Source organism: Sebastes umbrosus, chromosome 12, assembly GCF_015220745.1.
Source record: "Sebastes umbrosus isolate fSebUmb1 chromosome 12, fSebUmb1.pri, whole genome shotgun sequence".
NCBI classification, from domain to species: Eukaryota; Metazoa; Chordata; class Actinopteri; order Perciformes; family Sebastidae; genus Sebastes; species Sebastes umbrosus.
This window is the reverse complement of record NC_051280.1, coordinates 23,811,096-23,832,071: the sequence shown is the minus strand read 5'-3', so window position 1 is coordinate 23,832,071 and position 20,976 is coordinate 23,811,096. Positions and strand designations below refer to the sequence as shown.

General features: G+C 37.2%; 2 protein-coding genes and 1 long non-coding RNA gene across 3 annotated transcripts in view; 2 read left to right on the top strand and 1 right to left on the bottom strand.

The window, feature by feature from the left end:
• Nucleotides 1-7,882, top strand: part of LOC119498075 — a 40,621-nt gene extending 32,739 nt beyond the window's left edge. The window contains exon 3 of the long non-coding RNA XR_005209038.1: nt 7,505-7,882. This is a non-coding gene — a long non-coding RNA (uncharacterized LOC119498075). The remainder of the gene's footprint in view (nt 1-7,504) is intronic.
• A 1,756-nt stretch (nt 7,883-9,638) lies between these two features.
• On the bottom strand, nt 9,639-13,262 carry cldn1 (claudin 1). Its single transcript, XM_037786552.1, has 4 exons — nt 12,701-13,262; nt 10,903-11,067; nt 10,558-10,642; nt 9,639-10,161 (listed from the first exon to the last, which is right to left on the bottom strand). Exons 1-4 carry the CDS (start codon nt 12,921-12,923, stop codon nt 9,999-10,001), a joined length of 636 nt encoding a protein of 211 aa, XP_037642480.1. The 5' UTR covers nt 12,924-13,262; the 3' UTR covers nt 9,639-9,998.
• Nucleotides 13,263-14,437: 1,175 nt separating this feature from the next.
• LOC119498050 (carboxypeptidase N subunit 2-like) lies at nt 14,438-16,702 on the top strand. Its single transcript, XM_037786525.1, has 2 exons — nt 14,438-14,594; nt 14,713-16,702. Exon 2 carries the CDS (start codon nt 14,719-14,721, stop codon nt 16,282-16,284), a length of 1,566 nt encoding a protein of 521 aa, XP_037642453.1. The 5' UTR covers nt 14,438-14,594; nt 14,713-14,718; the 3' UTR covers nt 16,285-16,702.
• Nucleotides 16,703-20,976: the final 4,274 nt, after the last annotated feature.

Genomic DNA, 20,976 nt, shown 5'->3' with positions numbered 1-20,976 from the left:
GCCCAATGATGCCAAACATTTTCAGCTTACTGCCACTTTTAAGTTCAGATTGAGGGGACCATAGACAGGACAAGCAGGGTGCCTTGCTCAAGGGCACCTCAGCAGCAAATCGGCACCTCTCCAGCTACCAGTTCACGCTCCGTGCTTGGTCCATACGGGGACTTGAACCTGAGTCGGCAAGCCAAACCCACACGGATTGAGCTACTACCCCCCTAATAAAGCCAATCGGTGGCCATAAACTGTGCTCCACATTACATCATATAAAACTCTTCAAACCTGTAAAACACATGATGAGATATGATGGTCCCAGACACAAGCAGGTCTCCTGTGGTGTCCCAGCTCCTAAGTGGATCAATAGATCATTTTGATCGGGGAGGTACTGTGTAGCTTCCGCTGGAGGATCTCAGCCCAGACTGAGGCTCAGGATGTTATGTGTTTAGAATCAGGTGAGAGGGGACCTCTGCTGGTTGGCCACACAAACACCTTTGCTGTAATAGGTAGCGGTGGAAGAAGTATTCAGATGTTTTACTTCAGTAACAGTACTTCAAGTAAAAGTCCTGCATTCAAAATCTTTTAAAAAGTTGTAAAAGGACAGAAGTATTGTCAGCAAAACGTGCTTATGTGGGATCTGGAAAAATGGAATATAATATTCATAACTATGTTTTCATTAGTGTATAATCACCTGAAACTAAGAATTGTGTTTTCGTTAGCTTAGAATGAGCCCTTCATATCTAGTAGTTCTCTGACACGCTTATGAAACTGTGGTAATGTGAGCCGCAGAGTTTAAAAACGTGTTACCGCCAGACGCCGTCTGACTTGGATTGATGCTACAGTAGTGTTATTATGGTAAGGATGGCCTCTGAGCGAGGCGAACGGGGTTACCACAGTTCTGCACTCGGCGGCTCACATTACCGCAGTCTTGGAAAGGGAGGATTTAGCAGAGAGGTACTTAGTTGGTTGCAATCTGCAACCACACCACTAGATGCCGCGAAATCCTTCACACTGTACCTGAAGATAAGTATTTCTCATGCAGATAAATGGCCCCTGTGATTGTTATGTTGGTATATATAATATTAGTGGGCTATGGAATTAGAGCTGTCGAATACATGTAGTGGAGTACTGAAGTGAAGTAAACTAGAAGCATAAAGTGGATAAGTATAGTACGTGAGTGAATGCACTAAGGTACCTACAACCACTGCTAATAACGAGGCCATATACAAATCAAAACAGAGCAAAACATGTATTTAAATGATGGTTAAAGGCATTAAAGGAGATGAATTTCCAGTGTTTCTATTAGGGCTCCAACTAATCCATACATTTACAGCATGTTAGCAATTAAACACTTTTCACGTAACAATGTTAAACTCTAAAAGGCAGCGTATTAACATATACAGTATATTGTGTATATTAGGATCGCTGGGTCACCTTCAGAGAATAAGTGCAGTGGTATCATACCTCTGATCCTTATCTGTCAACTATACAGACAAAGATAGAACATTAGAGGGCAACAATGACACAAGAAAACAACAACTTCACCCAGTGTTTTAATATCTGCATTATAATCTATAGGGAGACAGTTAGGCAGTAGTGATTACATTTCAGGAACATTTCTTCCACTGTCAGCATCTGTATAATCCAGTTGTTGCTCCCTAATCTTCAAGAAGTCATTATATCCTTTTCTATGACTGTTATGTGATTATTTTAAGGAGGACACGTGGATACTTCATTGCTATTCTCTCTTTGGTAACAGCTATTTCACTCGTATGTATAGTGGTAAAAGTCTCAATCTAATCTAATCTCTGATCATTCAGGTTTGTCTCTTGCAGTGTGAGATGAAGCTGACGTAGCGTTGACAGTTGCTGACACACTATTTTAAGACAAGTACTTCACCTCACTCTGTATTTTCATGTCGGTTTTGTAATATTCAAGAGGCCGCAGACGATACTGGAAGACAGAAATGTTTTTTAAACAGCAGCAGTTTAGTTTTCTGTGTGATTTTGTACCCGCTCATTGATTTTTCTGTGATGTCTGGCGGCTGCACTTTGCTGATTACAGCAGTTTGAGTTAGAGTTTGGTCCAGATCCAGATCCAATACTGGGCTAAAGAGTGGGGGGGGGAAGCCCTCGAGTTACTGTAAGTGCTGCTCCGACTATGCACTTCCTCAGTCTGACCGACGTCCATTTTTTTTAAAAAGCTCATAAAAATGTCATTCTGAATGGGTTTTATTGCAGCATATCCTCATAATTCATGGATCATTTGCTGAAATTAATAAAGATCTAAAGTAGGATTGGTGTTGCGGATTAGTGTGCAAACATGCCTTCAGTGTTTTCTGCATGGAGCAGCTGTGCATATATAGTAACTTTGGGGATTTAGGTAATGTTCTTAGAGCTGTCAGAGGATAATGTGTGCAGAAGAGCAAAGGTCAAATCTGAGTCCATGTTGTAGGTCACAGCGGTTTATTGTTTGCATACTTCCACATCCTTTGACCTACAGCCGTAGCCGAGACTACTCCAAGAATCCCCAAACGTTTATTTTGAAGCTGCTCTGACTCTCTTCTTCACTCTGACCGGCAACAGTGCAACAACAGAATAGCTTATTGTTTTTAGACCACTTTTAAAGACAGCATTGTTAAGTAGAGGAAGTGTCAGAACCATATAGAAGTGTAGATAGCGCCAAGAAAAACAAGTCAAATGGTTAACAAAGTAGGGGGGTAATAGATAAGAAAAATAACACTAAAATATATACATATAATGTACATATACTGTATATGTATGTGTGTGTATATATATTTATATATATATATATATATATATATAAATATATATATCTCACTAGATGTGTTTGTTCTTTGTTTCTTTTGATATTATTATCAATTTAGTAGTACCCAGTTATTTTTTATATTTTGATTCATGATTTCCTTTGTTTTATGTATGGTAAAATGTTTGTAAAAGAGGTGTTTTGATGTTATATATAGTCTAACCATTATATATATTTTATAGTAACATATCAGAATAAAGCTCATAATCTCATTATCCATCTGTCATTTTCAGTAATTCTTGTCTAATAGTAGTACCTGATGGTGTTGATAATCATTTTTATGTCTCAATGTACATTAAATATTATATTTTATTATTATTCTTGTTTTATTTATAGAGTTTCATGTCAGGTTGTTGGGAAATTGATCCAAGACTTGGCCTCTGTTGTCCTCTAGTGGCCACGTGATCACTCTTCACTCATTTTTCTTATGCTACAGAATATTTTCACAATGAACTTAATTAGGATTTTAGAAGTTTATAGCAAATACTTTATTCTCACGTCGTAATTTTCTGAAATTTATGTTAAACAATCATAGAATGGAAGGAGTCTATAAAGGCTGAAGACATAACATTGTGTAACGCTGCACTTTGAATCATATTCTTTACGTTGAAGCTTGTAATTTCAAATAGTGTGATCATTCTTTCAAGGCTTTTCAGTTCATCCAGATTTTGCTCTGAATGGATATTTCTTTTATTAATCTGTCCCATGAGTCATCCTCATAACTGTAGGAGTATATCAAAATGACAAAGCAGTGTCACTGACAGTTATATGAGCCCACATTAGTTCCTAGAAGTAAGAGGGGGAAAAAGAAATGATCCTCTTCCCGTCACAGCCACAATTCCTGAACTTTCGGTGCACTTTCTCTTCTTATATTTTACTCCCCAATTCAGGAAGTTGGACTTGAAAAGACCTCCTGCTGTAACACTCTCTGTACTTCAGTGGAAGAAGGGTCTTGATGATTCATTCATTCATGCTGTCTTTCCCTGTGACTTATCAGGAAGTGAAACTGAACCTTCATTCATGTGTGAAACAGTGTACGTGTCAATGGGAGCAGCTGCAGATGCCAAAATCCCACCGAAGTGCATTTAGAAAAGGCAGAAAAAATATTAACTGTGCAATAAGTTAAAGTATTTTTATGGAATTTTAAGCTTTTTAACGATGCAGTTCATGGTCAACATCTTAACCCCTAAACTACAGTATGAGGTCACCACAACAACAGGAATACAGAACAACATGATGAATCAGTTATGGCACTGCCAACTTCAAGCCTAGATTAAATGACATATATATTATATTATTATATATTATATTATATTAATAATATGGGTAATATTCTCTAGAGTAATCAATAAGACATTTATTTGTTAATGATAGTATCTGTATTTCCAGTGGTGGAAGAAGTACTTAGATATTTTACTTAGGTAAAAGTAGCAATATTACATTGTGAAAATACTCTGCTATGAGTTAAAGTCCTGCATTTAAAATCTTACTGAAGTAAAAGTACAAAAGTATTAGCATCAAAATATACTTAAAGTACCAAAAGTAAAAGTACTCATTATACAGAATAATTCTATTTTTGGAAATATTATATTATATTATATTTATTTATAATTATTGACGCATTAATGTGTATATCACTTTAATGTTGCAGCTGGTAAATGTGGGGTTAATTTTAATTTATTTATGTACCTTTTATATACAGTATATATTACTTTATATACTGCTGGATAGCTTGTGAATTTCCCTGGAGATCGATAAAGAAATCTTTAAAATATAGTAATATATCATAATTTATTTGTTGATTATATTTTTTATTATTAATCTGAATCTGGAAAGTAATTAAAGTTCTCAAATAAATGTAGTGGAGTAGAAGTATAATAGCAGAAAATGAAAAATACTCAAGTAAAGTATGAGTACATCAAAATTGTACTTAAATACAGTACTTGAGTGTCCTTAGTTACATTCCTCCACTGTGTATTTCTTATGTATACTTTGTTATGAAACAATATAAAGCCCTGCATCATGTAATGTGCTTAGAAAGTGTTTATTTCCCAGAAGTGTAAGTATGTTAACATGGCTGCATTGATGCTAACTCGACTAATTTAATATTGCAGTTCTTCACAGTGACCACTAGAGGGCAGTGAACACTCGTGATTTTAAATACACAGGTCATCTCTTTGCTTTGTACAACCGGTGAGCATTTTGTTTTGCATTTTACCTCAGATTTAACAGCAGTGATTTATTATTGATCCCTTACATCTTCTTGTCAACACAATATGAGAAACACAAATGAAAACACTGTTGGGATTCCTATCCTATAATCCCTAAAAAATACTCTGTATAACATTCTCACATTATTTTCTTTAGAGGTATAAATAAGACCTTTATACGTTCATAATAGTATCTGTATTTCTTTTTTTATGAAACAATATAAAGCCCTGCGTCATGTAATGTGCTGAGAAAGTGTAATACACTTTTAAACAGTGTGATATGGAGGGTCATCATTTAAGACGCTGACTATGTAACTGCAACAAACCCTAATTTGACCCTTGTCCTTCTCTCTCTTGTATTATTTTTTGTATTGTCTGAATTAGTATTTGCCTTTTAAAATAAACAAGTTCAACATAAACTTGAACATTATTGCTGGACATCCAGCATTTCACACAATACTCTGACCGAGTGCAGCTCCCAGGTGTTTGAGCAGCAGACTCTAGGATTACCAGATGGTGGCGCTCTCTGCTGCAGAATCACTGCATACTAGTGTGTGTTCATGTTCACTGTTTGTTCATAAAGTAGAGAAAACAGTAGATAAAGTCATGTTGTGTATGCATGTGCTGGTGGGATGGGGGTGTGTTGGGGGGATTAAAGTCTCTATAATTCTTCCTTATAGAGAATCACACAGTGCGAGTTAATGTGCTAAACATTAGGTGTGTATACATTATTTTGAATCTGGTTTCCTGATGAACTCTGATGACTACACTGTGACAAAGCATGTTGGGGCAGGAGCTGGTGGTTTGAGGTATGCTCGTCAGGAGCCGCTCCCCAGCGTCCTTTCATTCTGCATTAGTTTTGTCTTCCCTGAGGCAACACATTTCTGCAGCAGCCACTGCTACATGTTGGACAATGAAAACTCTCCTTTTAAAAAATGTTTTACTGATTATCTTTTGTTAAACTTTTTCACTCTCTTTATTCTATTTCCCATGTTATAAAACCTAAAAATGTTCACTTTAAAGTGAGTGAAAGAAATGTTAAATGGTTAGATTGGAGCTTTTAAACAGGCATTCGAGTTGTTTTGTACAGAGTGGATATGTGTGTATGTAGTTTTCGTGATTGTTCTGGCTGCCAGTCTCACATAAGTGCTAATGACACATTTTAGAGACATTTTATTTACAGATCCCCACCTTCCTCAGAAGTTGCTGTCACGCTGTTTCTTGGTTGCTGCATTGGGGGGATGTGTGCTGTAATGCGTGAGAGACATGGGGGAAGTGGATGGGGGACTTTATTCTGCCTTCAAGACACACTCACACGCTTGTACATGCTTGCATAGGACTATGTTATTAAGAATAAGAGGGCAATTAAAACTAATTATATGTTTGATAAATTTCTTATGGACCAATTAGAATTTATTATGAAATTATATTACTTTTTCTTTATAAAGATGTATTTTTATTTTATTTTTTTTACTTCATTAATGTACCCCTGACAGGAGCAGTTTTTTAATGTATATACTGTTAATGTATTTATATTTTCTAAAAAAACAACATAGGACTACCTTAACCCCTTTCAGAGGTTGTTGCGGGCCGACTTTTCAAGCTAGAGTAAACATACTGGCATCATATGAAACTAGAAAACCTAATCCATTGGTACCAACCATGTCATGCTTGTCAGGAAGATCGCTAAATAACTCTACAAAAGTTACGCAAAATTTTGGTGAGGAAAAACTGGCCTGGCCATTTTGACCTCTGACCTCAAGATATGTGAATGAAAATGGGTTCTATGGGTACCCACGAGTCTCCCCTTTACAGACATGCCCACTTTATGACAATCACATGCAGTTTGGGGCAAAAAACATTCAGGGTTTTTTTATGCAGTATAAATCTTTTGTGTATTTGAATATTTCTGCATACACTTAGGGGTCCCTAAACAGTCTTGGAATTATATAAATCTGGTATCAAGCTGTAAAGCTGAGACTTCACAAGATGCTCCACGTTCCTCATTTTCACAGAGGCATAAAGCTGCTCTATTTCCCCTCTAAAATAACACGTAAAATTACTATTTTATGATATTATGACTTTATTCTCATAATATTTCGATTTTTTTTCTCGGAAACCTTTTTTTTTTTTTAAAAAGTGTGCACTTCAATACAACATCATTTTGAGAGTCTGTATTCATGACGCTATTGAAAATCATACTTTCGGGAATTTTAATACCCCGGTATACCGCCCAAGCCTAGTATGTCATAAAAAAAACATATTAGCATAACATAAAAAAGACAAAATACTCATAGTATAGTATTTCATTAAAAATGTCGTAATATATTATAGTTACACTTTTCCCGTGTGACCCTCAATCATATGCTGGCTCCCTAAATTGGCACACAGTCATGAAAATTTTGAGAAAGCCTGTTGTAGTAGTAGTTGAATAAGAATGTGATGCAAATTCTTATGTCCTCTTCTTTTCTCCCCAGATGAGTGCAGTTCTGGACCAAAACTGAGGATGACAGAGTTTCTTCACTCACTTCATCCATGTCTTTTTCTTTTAATGTATGATTGTTCATGTACTCAGAGGGGCAATTTGTTTTGCCTCTGATGTTTGTACTTGACTCCTACATATATTTAACTTTCTAAAGCAAACATTTCTGATCTTTTGTAGGGAGATTGTGTTGAAAATGTCCTAAAAGAAGTCATCTGATATTAAAGTCTATAAACATATATTTTTCCACTGAAATCTGACTAAATAGAAAATGAAGTATTTTTCTTTGTTGAGTGCACTGGTTCGCTTCATTTCATGCTGCAACATTCCTGTTGTGATCCAGTATTGATTTAATAAAAGTTACAACAATCAATTGGATCTTGCTTTGTAGGATTTTTTCAACAACATACTTTTAAAAAAAAAAAATTGACATTTTATAATATGAATTTCTCAAAATACTATACGATGATTTTTTTAAAAGACATTCCGACATACTACTATGACACATTTTTTCACAAACAATACTATGACCTATGTTTTTCGAAATACTATACGATGACTTTTTAGATTTTTTTCAACATACTATACTGTGACTTTTTTTAAAAAATTTCGACATTGTATAATATGACTTTCTTTTGAATTTTTTTCTCATGACTTTTTTTCAACATACTATACTATGACTTTTTTAATGACTTTTTTCGACATACTGTACTGTAACTTTTTTTTAGTTTTTTTTGACATAATATACTATGACTTCTTATTTTTTTCGACATACTATACTAGACGTTTTTTCCACATACTTTACTTTGACTTTTTTCATGAAATTTTTCGACATGCTATACTATGACTTTTTTTCATGACGTTTTTGGACATACTATACTATAAGTTTTTTTCATGAAATTTTCCGACATACTAAATTATGACTTTTTATCATGAAATTTTTTGACATACTAAACTATGACCCTTTTATCATGACATTTTCGACATACAATACTATGACCTTTTTTTCATGAAATTTTTCGACTTTTTTCATGAAATTTTTCGACATACTATACTATGACTTTTTTCGCAAAGATTTTCTACATACTATACTATGACTTTTTTTTCATTAAATGTTTTGACATACTATACTATGACTTTTCTTATAATTTTTTTTAACATACTATACTATGACTTTTTTTCATGAAATGTTTTGACATACTATACTATGACTTTTTAAAATATTTTTTCAACATACCATACTATGACGTTTTTTTCGACATACTAAACAATGACTTTTTAATTTTTTCCCACATACTTAGACTTTTTTTCCCCATTTTATACTATGACTTTTTTTTCGACATACTTTACAATGACTTTTTTAATTTTTCCGACATTCTTTACTATGACTTTTAAAAAAAAATTCGACATATTATGACTATTAAAAACATTTTTCCGACATACTATGCTATGAAATTTTTTTCAACATACTATACTATGACTTAACGGCCACAGTTGTCGCTGTTAACAAGCATTTCTGATTCTTACAAACAGTCCCTTTAACACGAAAAAAAAAAACATTTTACTCCCCGCTTTACACATTTTGCTTTACTGCACCACCTTTACTGTTTCTGTACAAAGTTCCTTAATCAATGTGATGGCCTGAACTGTACCAACATATCATCTTTATTACCTTAAGTAACTTAATTTTCTGTTAATTTCCGCGTATGACAATTTTGTATTTAAAAGCCTCTAGGCTGTAGTTGTATAATAAATACATATTTTGCTATTCATATTGCTTTGATGTGTAAGGTAGATATCAGGGCATTATTGAGTGTAAATTTGAACTAAATCCAAGCAATAGGTGGAAAATTAAACACCATCTCCACAGTGGTTTTATTCTGCACTTTTTCACCTATGGGATGAGTCAATATATTGATATATTAATCATTCATCTTTTTTTTTTTCCTGTACGAAATATTTTTGTTACGACCATCAAAATTATATATATATATAAAAAAAGGATGTGTTTTGTTCTACCTCGGGCCGGGGTATCTGAAAAAAACTTAAGCCCTTTTGAGAATTTGTGCCTGTACTAATAAAGTTCCTGAACACCTGAAACCTGAATACTATAAAAGCATACAATATTATGAAAGTGATGAGGATTTTATTTTACATGATATGATAGAATAATGGCACGATTCCAAACAAAGAAAATAACAAAAATAAAACTGTCACACCCTCAGAAGATTTATACTAAATGGGTAAAAGTCATCTTTAATATTAATGTCCACTGTTAATATGTGGAAGTTCCCTGCAGTATTCAAGAGATGCCACACACTTTTATTTATTTCTTATTTTTGCTGTCTGTGGGCTCTCTGAATGTATTTCCCAACAAATATAAACATACACCAAATATAACACCTGCAAATATACATGTTGCAAAACATTAAAAAAAAATCTGAATGAGAGAAGACAATTCCCTGCAAAGACATCGTTTAGTGATTGTCCTAGACGTAGTCCCTGCCCGGCTGGCTTGCAGAGCGGGATGCTGGGTAGCGTGGACCTTTCCCTGAGTCCTTGCTGGAGCAGTTGCAGCAGAGGAAGGCTCCTCCTATGATGATGAGACAGGCACCTCCCCATCCAACATACAGGGCACTTCCAAATTCATACCTGTGAATAATTCACACATCACACTGTCACATGTATGTGGACATTTGGAAAAGACAGAAAAGATTTTTCTCAAATTTACCAGCACTACAAGTCCTCAGGTCTAAATCCAAGCTGATAATATTATATTCAATTAGGCTAGATCTGAGTCACAGCAGTGGCCAAATGTTCAAAATCACAACATGTGGTTTCAGGCCATTGCTCTAAAGTTAATTACACTAATGCAGTGCCTGTTTGTAGCGCGTGCCCATTGGCTGATAACTTGGACCGGCAGGAGAACAATAGCATAATAAAAGACAGTTTGTTTGGCAAGTGTCCGCTCTCTGTGTCACTACACACAGCTACAGTGATACCTGATAATTAGTGTGAATTCCAGACTAAAGAGAAGGACGACCCCACCTGGAGTTAGTCGGAGTAAACGGGTCGTAGAAGTCTTTGGCTATTCTGTGGCCATACCAAGACGTTCCCACCAGAGCAAGCAAACCTGAAAAAAACATGAGCAGGAAAACATTTTATATTGTTGGATTTTACAGGTTATAACATGCAAGACTGTATCATCTGTCATCATGTTTAAGAAACCCACAAGTTGCCTACAAACCAAATCATGTTAAAAAGAATGGATGTAATATAGTGGTCAAAGTAAATCATGGTGCAACATCTTTAGGGCAAAAAATATCCCTACAAGCCAGATGATGTTCAACCAGTGTGCATGTATGTGTGTGTCTGAACTGAATGGACTCTGACCAGCGATAATGAAGACAATTCCTCCAGCTAGAGCCACTTTGTCCTTCTGCTCCGGTTGTTCTGCCATACAGGTGGTGCACCTCATGCCCACCATGCACACCAACATAGCGATAACGCTCAGCATGATGGAGACCAGCATCAGCCCTCGTGTGCCCGTGACTATACCTAGAGAGAAAGACACGGATCGCTTGAATTGAGCAGGTTTCATTCAATTTCACGGCTTTTAAAAGTTTCTAATTTATTCATTTAGCTTTGACCTTAGAAAGTTACGTAGTTGACTGTTCTTCTTGACTCGTTCTCAAATCTCACCAGGATTTTTCTCCCGTAGTCATCCCTACTCTTACTTCCTCAATGCTTTCTAACTGCACGAATGAATCTTTATTGCAAACTATATATATATAGGGTGAGTTGCTGTAATGTAGGACACCTAAGCTCCAGTGGGTGTAGGTCTTCCTCAAACAAATAAAAGTCAATAAAATTGTTGATTAACACAAGCTGTGGTGTCATGTGATCAAAATCATCTCAAATGTCCAATCATAGATTAGGGTGGAGCAATCTTCAAACAGGAAGCTCCCTGTTGTGAAGGCCGCCCAAAGGTCAGTGGCATGACGTGTTTGGACAAACTTAATGTTAAGAGTATACATGTTTTTATAGATAAAACAATCCTGCTAGTTTTTTATCAGGATATGTTTATGATATGTTTTTTCATCAAAAGAAAATAAATAAAATGGTGTAAAAATACTCTATATATGTTATTTCGATCAAATTCTCCATTGTCCCACTTTAGGAAATATGGTTTCAAAAAGGCGGGACAGGATGAGTTGCCTAAAGTGTGACAGCATGGATTGTGAAATAACAATTGTTATTTATAGGTTTTTAGTCTTCTAATGCATTATTTAAGATATTTAAGGTGAAGTGCAAATTATATTCCATAATTGGGGGCGGCTGCATCTTTTTTGGTTTGATTAGGACACATCTTGGGGATGTCGGAGTGGTACTGGGCGTGGATTTAATGTATTGGCTTCATATCACAATATATTTCAGAAGTCTGAAATGCAAATAAAATGCCCCACATTAGGCTAATTCACCCTACACTATTTCTAATGTATCTGAAATAAAAGCAAAATCTAAGCTTAAAAAAATCTCTTTATTGAATCTCTGTGTTGGTCTTGTTTACAACAGGCACTAAACAGGCGGGAGTGCAGATGATATGAGTCACATCCAGCTGAGAAACATTCCTATCTGATGAAGCTGGCTTCAGCCTTTTATGATATATAAATTAAAAATCCATTTACTCAAATACACTATATTTACTACATCTACATTTGAAATCCAACCCCACCCATAAGTTCTATCCCTTTTGAAATGCTATAAAAGAAGAAGAAGTTTCTGTTTAATCAGCCAGCTGCAGGTATTTGACTGACATGTCTCTGCATGCAGCGGTCTAACAGGGGGGAAGAGAGGAGAAGGTTTGAATGACCAGAGAGATTTACACATTCCTGTTTCACAGCATTACGGCCCACAAATCTTAAACTTCTAAAATTGAGACATTTCATAAATTTATAATTTCAATTTCAAAAAGTCACTATTGAAAAAATGTAACATTATTTGAGAAATGCACCTTTCATTGTCCCATAACCCATTTACCTCCCACACACATTCTTTAGAAGAAATGATGCTGAAGAAGAAGTGATTTAGGACACATTATACTGTAATTGTTATACGCTCACTTTGCTGTGTCTGCTCATATGATCAGTGATACAGTATGATGTAAACATGATTTGTAAAACAGCTTTACCTGGTAGTTGGAGAAGTGAATCATACACTTTACACTGAACCTGACCGGTGCTCTGTGATACACAGCTCTTCCACAGCCCTTCATACATCGCCTGAGCTGTGATGATGTTGTCCCCTGCATACGACGAAGCTTTCCATTCCACCATGACTGTGGATGCTATCGAGCCAATGAAGCCCATGAAGGCCAGCGTTAAGCCCAGAAGCTGTATACTTGCATTGGCCATTGTTTGATTTCAGAAACTAAAGATGGGAAATGAAGAAAGTGGAGAAAAAAAAGTTCCAAAAGACTTAAAAGTTCCAAAAACTTTCTTGATGTAGTTCCTGGAGGTTCTAGGTGGTGGATCTGATCCCAAATAGTGTAGTCTACCTGTGCATCCTCAGTGAAAGCCCCAGAGGAGAGGGAGGATCCAGGAATGCCATTAACTCCAACTGAGGTTAGGTGGAGCAGGATGACATCTAGTGGAGGTGATGTTCTCCTGCAACGACTGAAATTGCTCCTAAACCTCCAGCCTTACAATAAAATCTCAATAGAAAAAGCACAGCTCTCAAACACACTGAGACAACACAGTGTCTGTACATCACAAGTGTGCTGTACTTTCAGAGCAAAATATATGTTCTATTATTATATAAATAATCATAAATGAAAATAATCTATCTATTATGATATAGAAAAACTTGATTTGGAAACACAGCCTTGACACCAGGCTTTCAAACGCCATATAAGATGTTTTATTAATCATTTTAAATGGTCAAGCGCTCCAATTTATGCATCTCTGGCACTGTGTTATTGCTGTATATGAATGTTATTATTTATTTTTTTAAAGGTCCCATATTATGCTCATTTTCAGGTTCATACTTGTATTTTGTGTTTCTACTAGAACATGTTTACATGTTGTAATGTTCAAAAACAACTTTATTTTCCTCATACTGTCGGTCTGAATATAACTGTATTTACCCTCTGTCTGAAACGCTCCGTTTTAGCGCATTTTGACGGAATTGCAACAGAATTGCGTTGCTAGGCAACAGCTTGGGTCCATGTGTACTTCCTGACAGCTGATGACATTCACATACACTGCAACCAGGAATAAACTGTGACACATTTAGAATGTTTACATTTAAAACTGTGTAAAGGGTCTAAATATTGTACATTTGTGACATCACAAATGGAGAGACATCCTGATACCTTGTTTCAAATGAAGAGTTTCTGAATACGAGCTGTGTGTATTTCCCTGTGGATTGAGCGTTTCGATACTTTCACAGTATTTATATAGGACTTAAGCCTGATTAATAATAATAAAAAAACGTGAAAATCTCACTTTTTTATAATATGGGACCTTTAAATGTTGCACTGTGCACTGCTGTTTTGGCCAGGGTCTCTCTTGTTAAAGAGATAATGTGTCTCAAAAAACTTCCAAGTTAAATAAATATAATTATTAGCAGTGGTCTCACTTGTTGTAGTAGTAGTTGTTGTAGTATTTGTTATTTCTGATGGACAAAAATAATTACTGGAAAGAGTGATCTACTTTTCTCGTGACTGCACATTTCCTCTTGGATCTGTTTGTTTTGTTTTGGTAAATAGTGACTCATCTCTGACAGACTTCTGCTGAAACTATTAAATATAAAAAAGGCAGAAGACTGCTTTTTTCTACATGTTGTATATAACTGTATATAGCAAAAAATAAAAGTCAACTATTTCTACTTCTTCTGTGAGTTGATTTGCTGAAATAAAGGATTGTCTACTTTTTTTTTGTCGTGAGCAAATGAAACCATGGCCGCTGACCAAAGGTTTTTGTCTTGCCTAATTCAGACTTGTTGCCGTTTGCACTGTGTGTCAGCCGGCTCGTAGTTCCACAGGGAAATTTGTTTCAATGCTACGGGATCCCTGTGACACAGAGGTATGTCTGATTTCATTTATTTAAATAGAAAAATACTCATTCTTCTCTCTGTGGAAAAAAAAGCAGCCCGGCTTTGATTTCTTGTTGATTCATAGAAACTTTCTTCATGTTTTGACAGTGAAAAATGGACATAAAACGGGGCCTGATTCTGTTCCTGGTGCTGCTTCTCTGTCACAAAGGCAACACACAGTCACAGACCTCTTGTCCATACAGTTGCCAGTGTTTCACTTCAGCTTTAGTACTGTGTTCTGATGAACGGATGACAGCTTTACCCAAGAACACATCCAAGGAGGTCAAGGACTTTATTGTAATAAGTTCATCCTTATCGTACCTCTTCGCCCGCATTTTAGAGGAAAGCCCCCAACTCACCAAGCTTATCTTTCTGAATAATGCCCTGCGAAGTGTTCACTCTCAGGTTTTTGAGCATTTGACTGAGCTGCAGGAGCTGGAAATCAGCGGGAACCCCTGGCTGGAGAATTTATATTTGGGGACTTTTTCAAAGCAGGGAAACTTGACTAAACTGCTGCTTAACTTCAACCGGTTCAAGACAGTGCTTCCTGGCATGTTCGACTCTCTTAAACAGCTCGAGACTCTGCAGATGAAGGGCAACATCATATCAGATCTGCCTACGTTTCTTCTCCGGAACCTGCACAATCTGCGTGTCCTGGATTTATCCCAAAATAAGCTTGAAGACGTAAAAAGGGAAACTTTTTCTGGTCCGACAAGACTGGAGATCCTGAAAATTAACAACAACATCATCAGCAATCTTACATCTGACACGTTCCACAATATTTCTCAGCTGATAGAGCTTCACTTGGAGGCGAATAAGATATCAGAGCTCGCTGATGATATCTTCTTTGTGTTATCCAATCTGAAGGTGCTTAACCTCCGCGGAAACCTTCTTACAACATTCAGCGATAAAGTGTTTGGATTCGAGGCCTCAAATTTGAAGGAGCTGAACCTAAAAGGCAACAGACTGACTGAGCTGTCCTCTCTAAGCAGTTTGACGTCTCTTAGCGACCTCATCTTGTCCTCTAACCTGCTTTCAGACCTTCCTGAGCACATTTTTAGAAATGTTACAGCCCTGGAGAATCTGGACCTGTCTGAAAACCAGCTCACCCTACTGCCCGAAATGATCTTTCGTGATCTATTTGGCATCAAGTCGATTCACCTACACAAGAACAACCTGAGCAAAGTGGATGTCAAACTGTTTGAGGACCAGTTGCTCATTCAGCAGCTCTACCTCTCTGACAACCAGCTGGAAACTCTCCCACTGGGCCTTTTAGACCTTTTTGTCATGCAGCACACTGTGAGACTCCACGGGAACCCCTGGAAATGTGACTGCCACATGTGGTATCTGCATGACTGGGTGCTGAGAAACAGCCGAGACATAGAGATGCTGGACAGGATGCTCTGCGCGAGCCCCGGCTTTTTGAGAAGACGGGCAGTCGTCTCCATCGACAAGGAGCAGCTGGTGTGTCAGGTGCCTAAAGATGACATGCCTGATCTCAGCAGCTGTAGATTACAAGCTTCAGGTGACACTGTGACCATCGATTGTAAAGTGGATAAATGCACTCCACTGACAGTAGCGGTACGGTTTGAGGAAGATGACGGCAGCGTTATGGAGCATATTGTGAAAAATGAGCCTCAATGTAGCAGTGAGACGATGATCGAGTTCACCGGTCAGTAGTTTCAATCAGACTTTGTTCTCTGCGCAAATACGTCCTCATGCATTCGGTGTTTCTTGACACAAAGAGTCACATTATATGTTCTGACTGTCACAGTCCATTCTGTAAACAAACCTCTAACTCAGCAGCTGATAACCAGTAAACATGCATGCTGCCGAATGATAAGAGGGGTGGATGAACCCTTTTCTTGTAAAGTTCAAAGTTCAACCCTTTGCTTTTTAAGATCACTGCTAACAGGAACTTTGAGTAATCTTCTGCTAAATCTCCACTAGATGCTTCTGGTTTCCTTGTTTGTGTACATTTTTGTATGGCATTGTTAAACTGAATGATCATCAACAAGTGCAGAATACTTACTTTACTACAGGAATGTTTTGGAACAGCTACCAATGTAAAATGTCAATAAAATGGGGTATTTGCTGATTTGTTTGAATTCAAACATTTACTTTGAAAAGGCAGGAAACATAGTCTGTCTTTAAGGCGGTGGCGGAGGAAGTATTCAGTATTCAGATCCGTCATTTAAAGGTCCCATATTGTAGAAAGTACGATTTCCATGTCTTCTTTGATTATAAAGCATGTTTAGGTGCTATATAAATACTGTGAAAGTATCAAAACGCTCAAATGCACAAAGCCCGTATTCAGAAGCTGTGCCTTTAAACGAGCCGTCAGGATATGTGTAAGGTTATGATGTCATAACTACACAGTCAGAGGTAGAAATGCCTCTAAACTCTGTGTAGTTGACACACACAAAGTCCCCGGCTGAAGACAGCAACAGCGCAGATGCGGAAGATTGGAAACGCCGACCAATCAGAGCAGACTGCTTTTCAGGAGGGGGGGCTTAAAGAGACAGACGTTAAAACGGAGCGTTTCAGACAGAGGGTGAATACAGGTATATTCAGACAGACAATATGAGAAAATTAAAGTGATTTTTGAACATTAAAGCATGTAAACATGTTGTAGTAAAAACACTAAATACAATTATGGACCTAGAAATGAGCATGATATGTCCCCTTTAAGTAAAGGTTTCCATACCACAATGTAAAATATTCTAAAAGTTCTTTGAGCTAAAGAGGAGGAGGAGGTACCATCAGCAAAATGTAGTTAACAGTAGAAGCAGAAAAGCTCTTGTCCTTGTTATATTATTATATATTATGTTTTTGGATTATTATTATTAATAATGCATTAATGTATATGCAGCATTAGTTGGTCAAAGTGAAGCTAATTTTGACTATTGTATATACAGTTGATGGGTAGTTTAACTTATAGCAATACATTATATGAGCTCAACATTGCTTTTGTATATAAAATCATAAAGTAACCTGTTATTATAGTTGTCATACATGTGTGGTGCAGTAAATATACTGTATATCCCTCTAGAGAAGAAGAATAAAATAGTATATAATTGTACTTGTACAGTTTTTTGTAAATATTCTTAGTTAGATTTCACCACTGCGTAGACACTCATATATAATTATATTTCATGAAGGATTGTAGAAGTGAAACGTCCTGTCATCTAGGGGTTTCAAAAGTTGACCGAGACCCTCTGACCACTCCACTGCTCCTGAACACTGGGACGGATGATAAAGAGCGAGGGAGGAGGGCAGCCTCGACTCAACAAGGCACACAGATGGCTACACCTTGAATACAGCACTCTAACCCGGGGTTAATAAGGGTCAAAGGCCAGGGGGTCGATTGGGTCCGAGTTGAATGACATCACAATTCACATGACAAAAAGTGGTGGCTGTCTTACTTCCAAAGTTTGGAGGGTTGGCATTAAGTTGGAGGTAATCCTCACTTGAGCAAAACTATGGTATAAACAGGACATTTAACATTTAAAGTACAGGGTTGTCGGCTAATGAGCAACACGACATGTGGAAGTCGTTAAATGCATATCTTTGTTCAGTGAGGGTGCCGGGGTTCATATAGATGATTTAGAAAAGCTAAAAGAAGAAAATAATAATGTCAAAGTCAAAACAAACCACATTCTGCAAGATACAATATTTGTGAAATTATTTAGGAATATTTGTGTCTGTTTAATTATTTTTACCTATTGCTATGTACTAATTATATTGTGTCAGGTTGTTCTAAATCCCTTAGCGGTTTTTGAAGACCAGACTCCACTCTAATCATTATACATAAAGATATTGTAAACTCTTTTTAGCATTGTATTTGTTCTTAAAAATGTCTAAAAATCTCAATGCAGTCAAAATTCCGACAAAATTAGTTTTGTAACATCAGAGTTAACCACTTTAAATACTTGATTTATTATTATTAATTTATGAACTGATGAAATAGGTGTAATGTCAAAGGTGTCGTTCATAACCACAAATAATTATCACCTCACTCTACAGTTTCCCTCAGCTCTACTTAGCTTTTGGTTCTTACAGCCCACAACTTTACTGTTTTGGTTCACTCTCATTGCTCTCATCAATTTGTATCCAGCCACAACAGTCAGCTGTTTTCAGTAAAAACTAAAAAAAAAACTCTGATTAACCCACTGTACACCACCTGCACGGCATCGAATGGCAGACAGACAAGGTTAGCAACTAGCCAGTAAACAAAGCGATGGTAGGGACCAAAACAGAGCTAAAAGGAGAGCGACTACTGGACTCCAAACGAATTATAATGTCGCTCTGTGGCTGGCTATATGCGTTGGCTACAGTATATGGCTAAAGTGTTAGCAACATCTTGCTAATGCTTTAGTTAGCCATAGGCTATGAAATTTACAAGGTGATAATATGTTAATGTTTTGTTCCGCCACCAAGTGGCAAAAGATCAACTAACGCAGGTTCAAACATCTTAAAATTTAGACACAAGAAAAAGAAAAATTCTGAATTTTTTGATTATATTACATCCAGTATATTCTGCATCTTAAGTTACATAATATTCAATATGTATTCAAAACCCAAATGCCATGTTTTTGGCTGTCGAGTCAAGTCAAGTCAAACTTTATTTATAGCATGTTTAAAATCAACCGCAGTTGACCAAAGTGCTGAACATGTACATAATAAAAATGAATACAAAGCAAGTAACAATAGAGTGAAAGCAATAAGCTTAATGTGCATATGATAGCAGTAAAAGAGTTTCAGCACAAAAGAAAATAAACGTAATCAAATGGCAGTGAGAAGAGGTGGGTCTTCAGCAGCGGCTTAAATGATTCTGTGGTCTGAGCTGTTTTAATATAAAGAGGTAAACTGTTGCAGAGAGGCAGCAACCGCAAAGGCTCAGTTCTAGTCTAGTTCTGGGGACGTCCAGGAGCATCTGATTGGTCGACCTCAACGCTCTAACTGGAGTATGAAGGTGCAGTAGTTCTGCTAGATAAGGTGGTGCCAGCCCATTTAAAACCTTAAAAACAAGCAATAAAATCTAAAATCAATCCGGAAACGGACAGGAAGCCAGTGGAGGGAGGGCAAAACTGGTGATATGTGATCATTTTGTACTCATTTAGCCAAAATTGTAGTTGATATATTTGGTTTCTTTGGAAAAATTTGGCATCACCATAGCATTGAAACTAAAGTTCTGTGGGTTTGAGCAATGACTGGTCGCACAGCATATAAAATGAAGCCACTGTTTGGTAAGCTACAGGGTAGTTTCAGAGGTTAACAGTTTTCTTCAAATACCAAAACACCTGTCAGCATCCATCACTGCCAATTACTCTCATTGCCTGGCAAACTCACAGCAGCAGGGTCTGAGTGCACGATGAAAAGCCGCTCTGAACCCCCACGGTCAGATCCCATCTCTCCGTCCTGCTTAGTGGGCAGTTAGCGCCGGACACCACGCTCCACACAGCAGCTCTTCGGATGGGAGAGGAAAGAACCAGAGGGGTGGAGACATTATCTGGTGAGACACACAATGTCCAAAACAACACAAAGCACTGGGGGGGTTTCCCACAGAGTTTAGAGCGGCCTGTAGAGGAGGGAGGTGGCGAGGGCTGGGCAGAGTCCTTGGGGACAAAGAGTAGAGGTCATCTCAGACTCGGTGCCTGGGGCGAGAATTCAAGAGGAGAGGTTTTGATCTGGGAATGTAAACTAATTTCAGATCAGATTGCTGTGTATGTGTGTATCATTAATTTGATCATTAATAATATACTATATTAACAACACGGGGCATCTGTCTTGGGGACAAAAATCATAGGAATTAATGGAACATTTACTTTGATTATCATGCTCACTGTTTTTTTGGGGTTTTTTTTCAGTTTGACTTAAATGAGCTCAGTCAATCGTGAAATGATAACCAGTTTCTATTATGAGGGCAGGTGTCCATTAGATCGTCTCTCTCCGCCTATGACATTGTGATACACATCCTCCATGACACGATGACCTAAACATCTCAAGGACACAAATAGGCCATTTTGCACACTCAAAATGTGAGCCTTGCTTACAAACAAGGGTCAATATTTACCCCTCAGTGCACCCAGACCCCCGGTGTGGAGGCTAAATTGGTGTTGCTGACCAAATTAAGAACAGCTGACCTGATGTGGGTGTTAAGTGGACGCAGCGATGTCACCAGAATGGTAATCTTTTACCATACTGGTACGCTAGCTTTTGTCTTGTTCGTCCCTATTGGAGGATAACAAGAGGCTATAAGCTCCTTATCATCACATTACAATTATGGAGGATGAATCAGGATCTATGGCCCTCTGGACCCTGCTCTTATACGTCTATGCTTGTTTTGTTTCCAGCTCCCCAGATAGAGAG

What these genes read in the sequence shown, in the direction of transcription:
- LOC119498050 (XM_037786525.1), top strand. Translation starts at nt 14,719, where the DNA reads ATGGACATAAAACGGGGCCTGATTCTGTTCCTGGTGCTGCTTCTCTGT.
- cldn1 (XM_037786552.1), bottom strand. Translation starts at nt 12,923, where the DNA reads ATGGCCAATGCAAGTATACAGCTTCTGGGCTTAACGCTGGCCTTCATG. An exon ending in AATTGTCTTCATTATCGCTG is followed by an intron (nt 10,643 to 10,902) that starts GTCAGAGTCCAT and finishes TGTTTTTTTCAG; the next exon opens with GTTTGCTTGCTCTGGTGGGA. An exon ending in TTTACTCCGACTAACTCCAG is followed by an intron (nt 10,162 to 10,557) that starts GTGGGGTCGTCC and finishes AATTATTCACAG; the next exon opens with GTATGAATTTGGAAGTGCCC.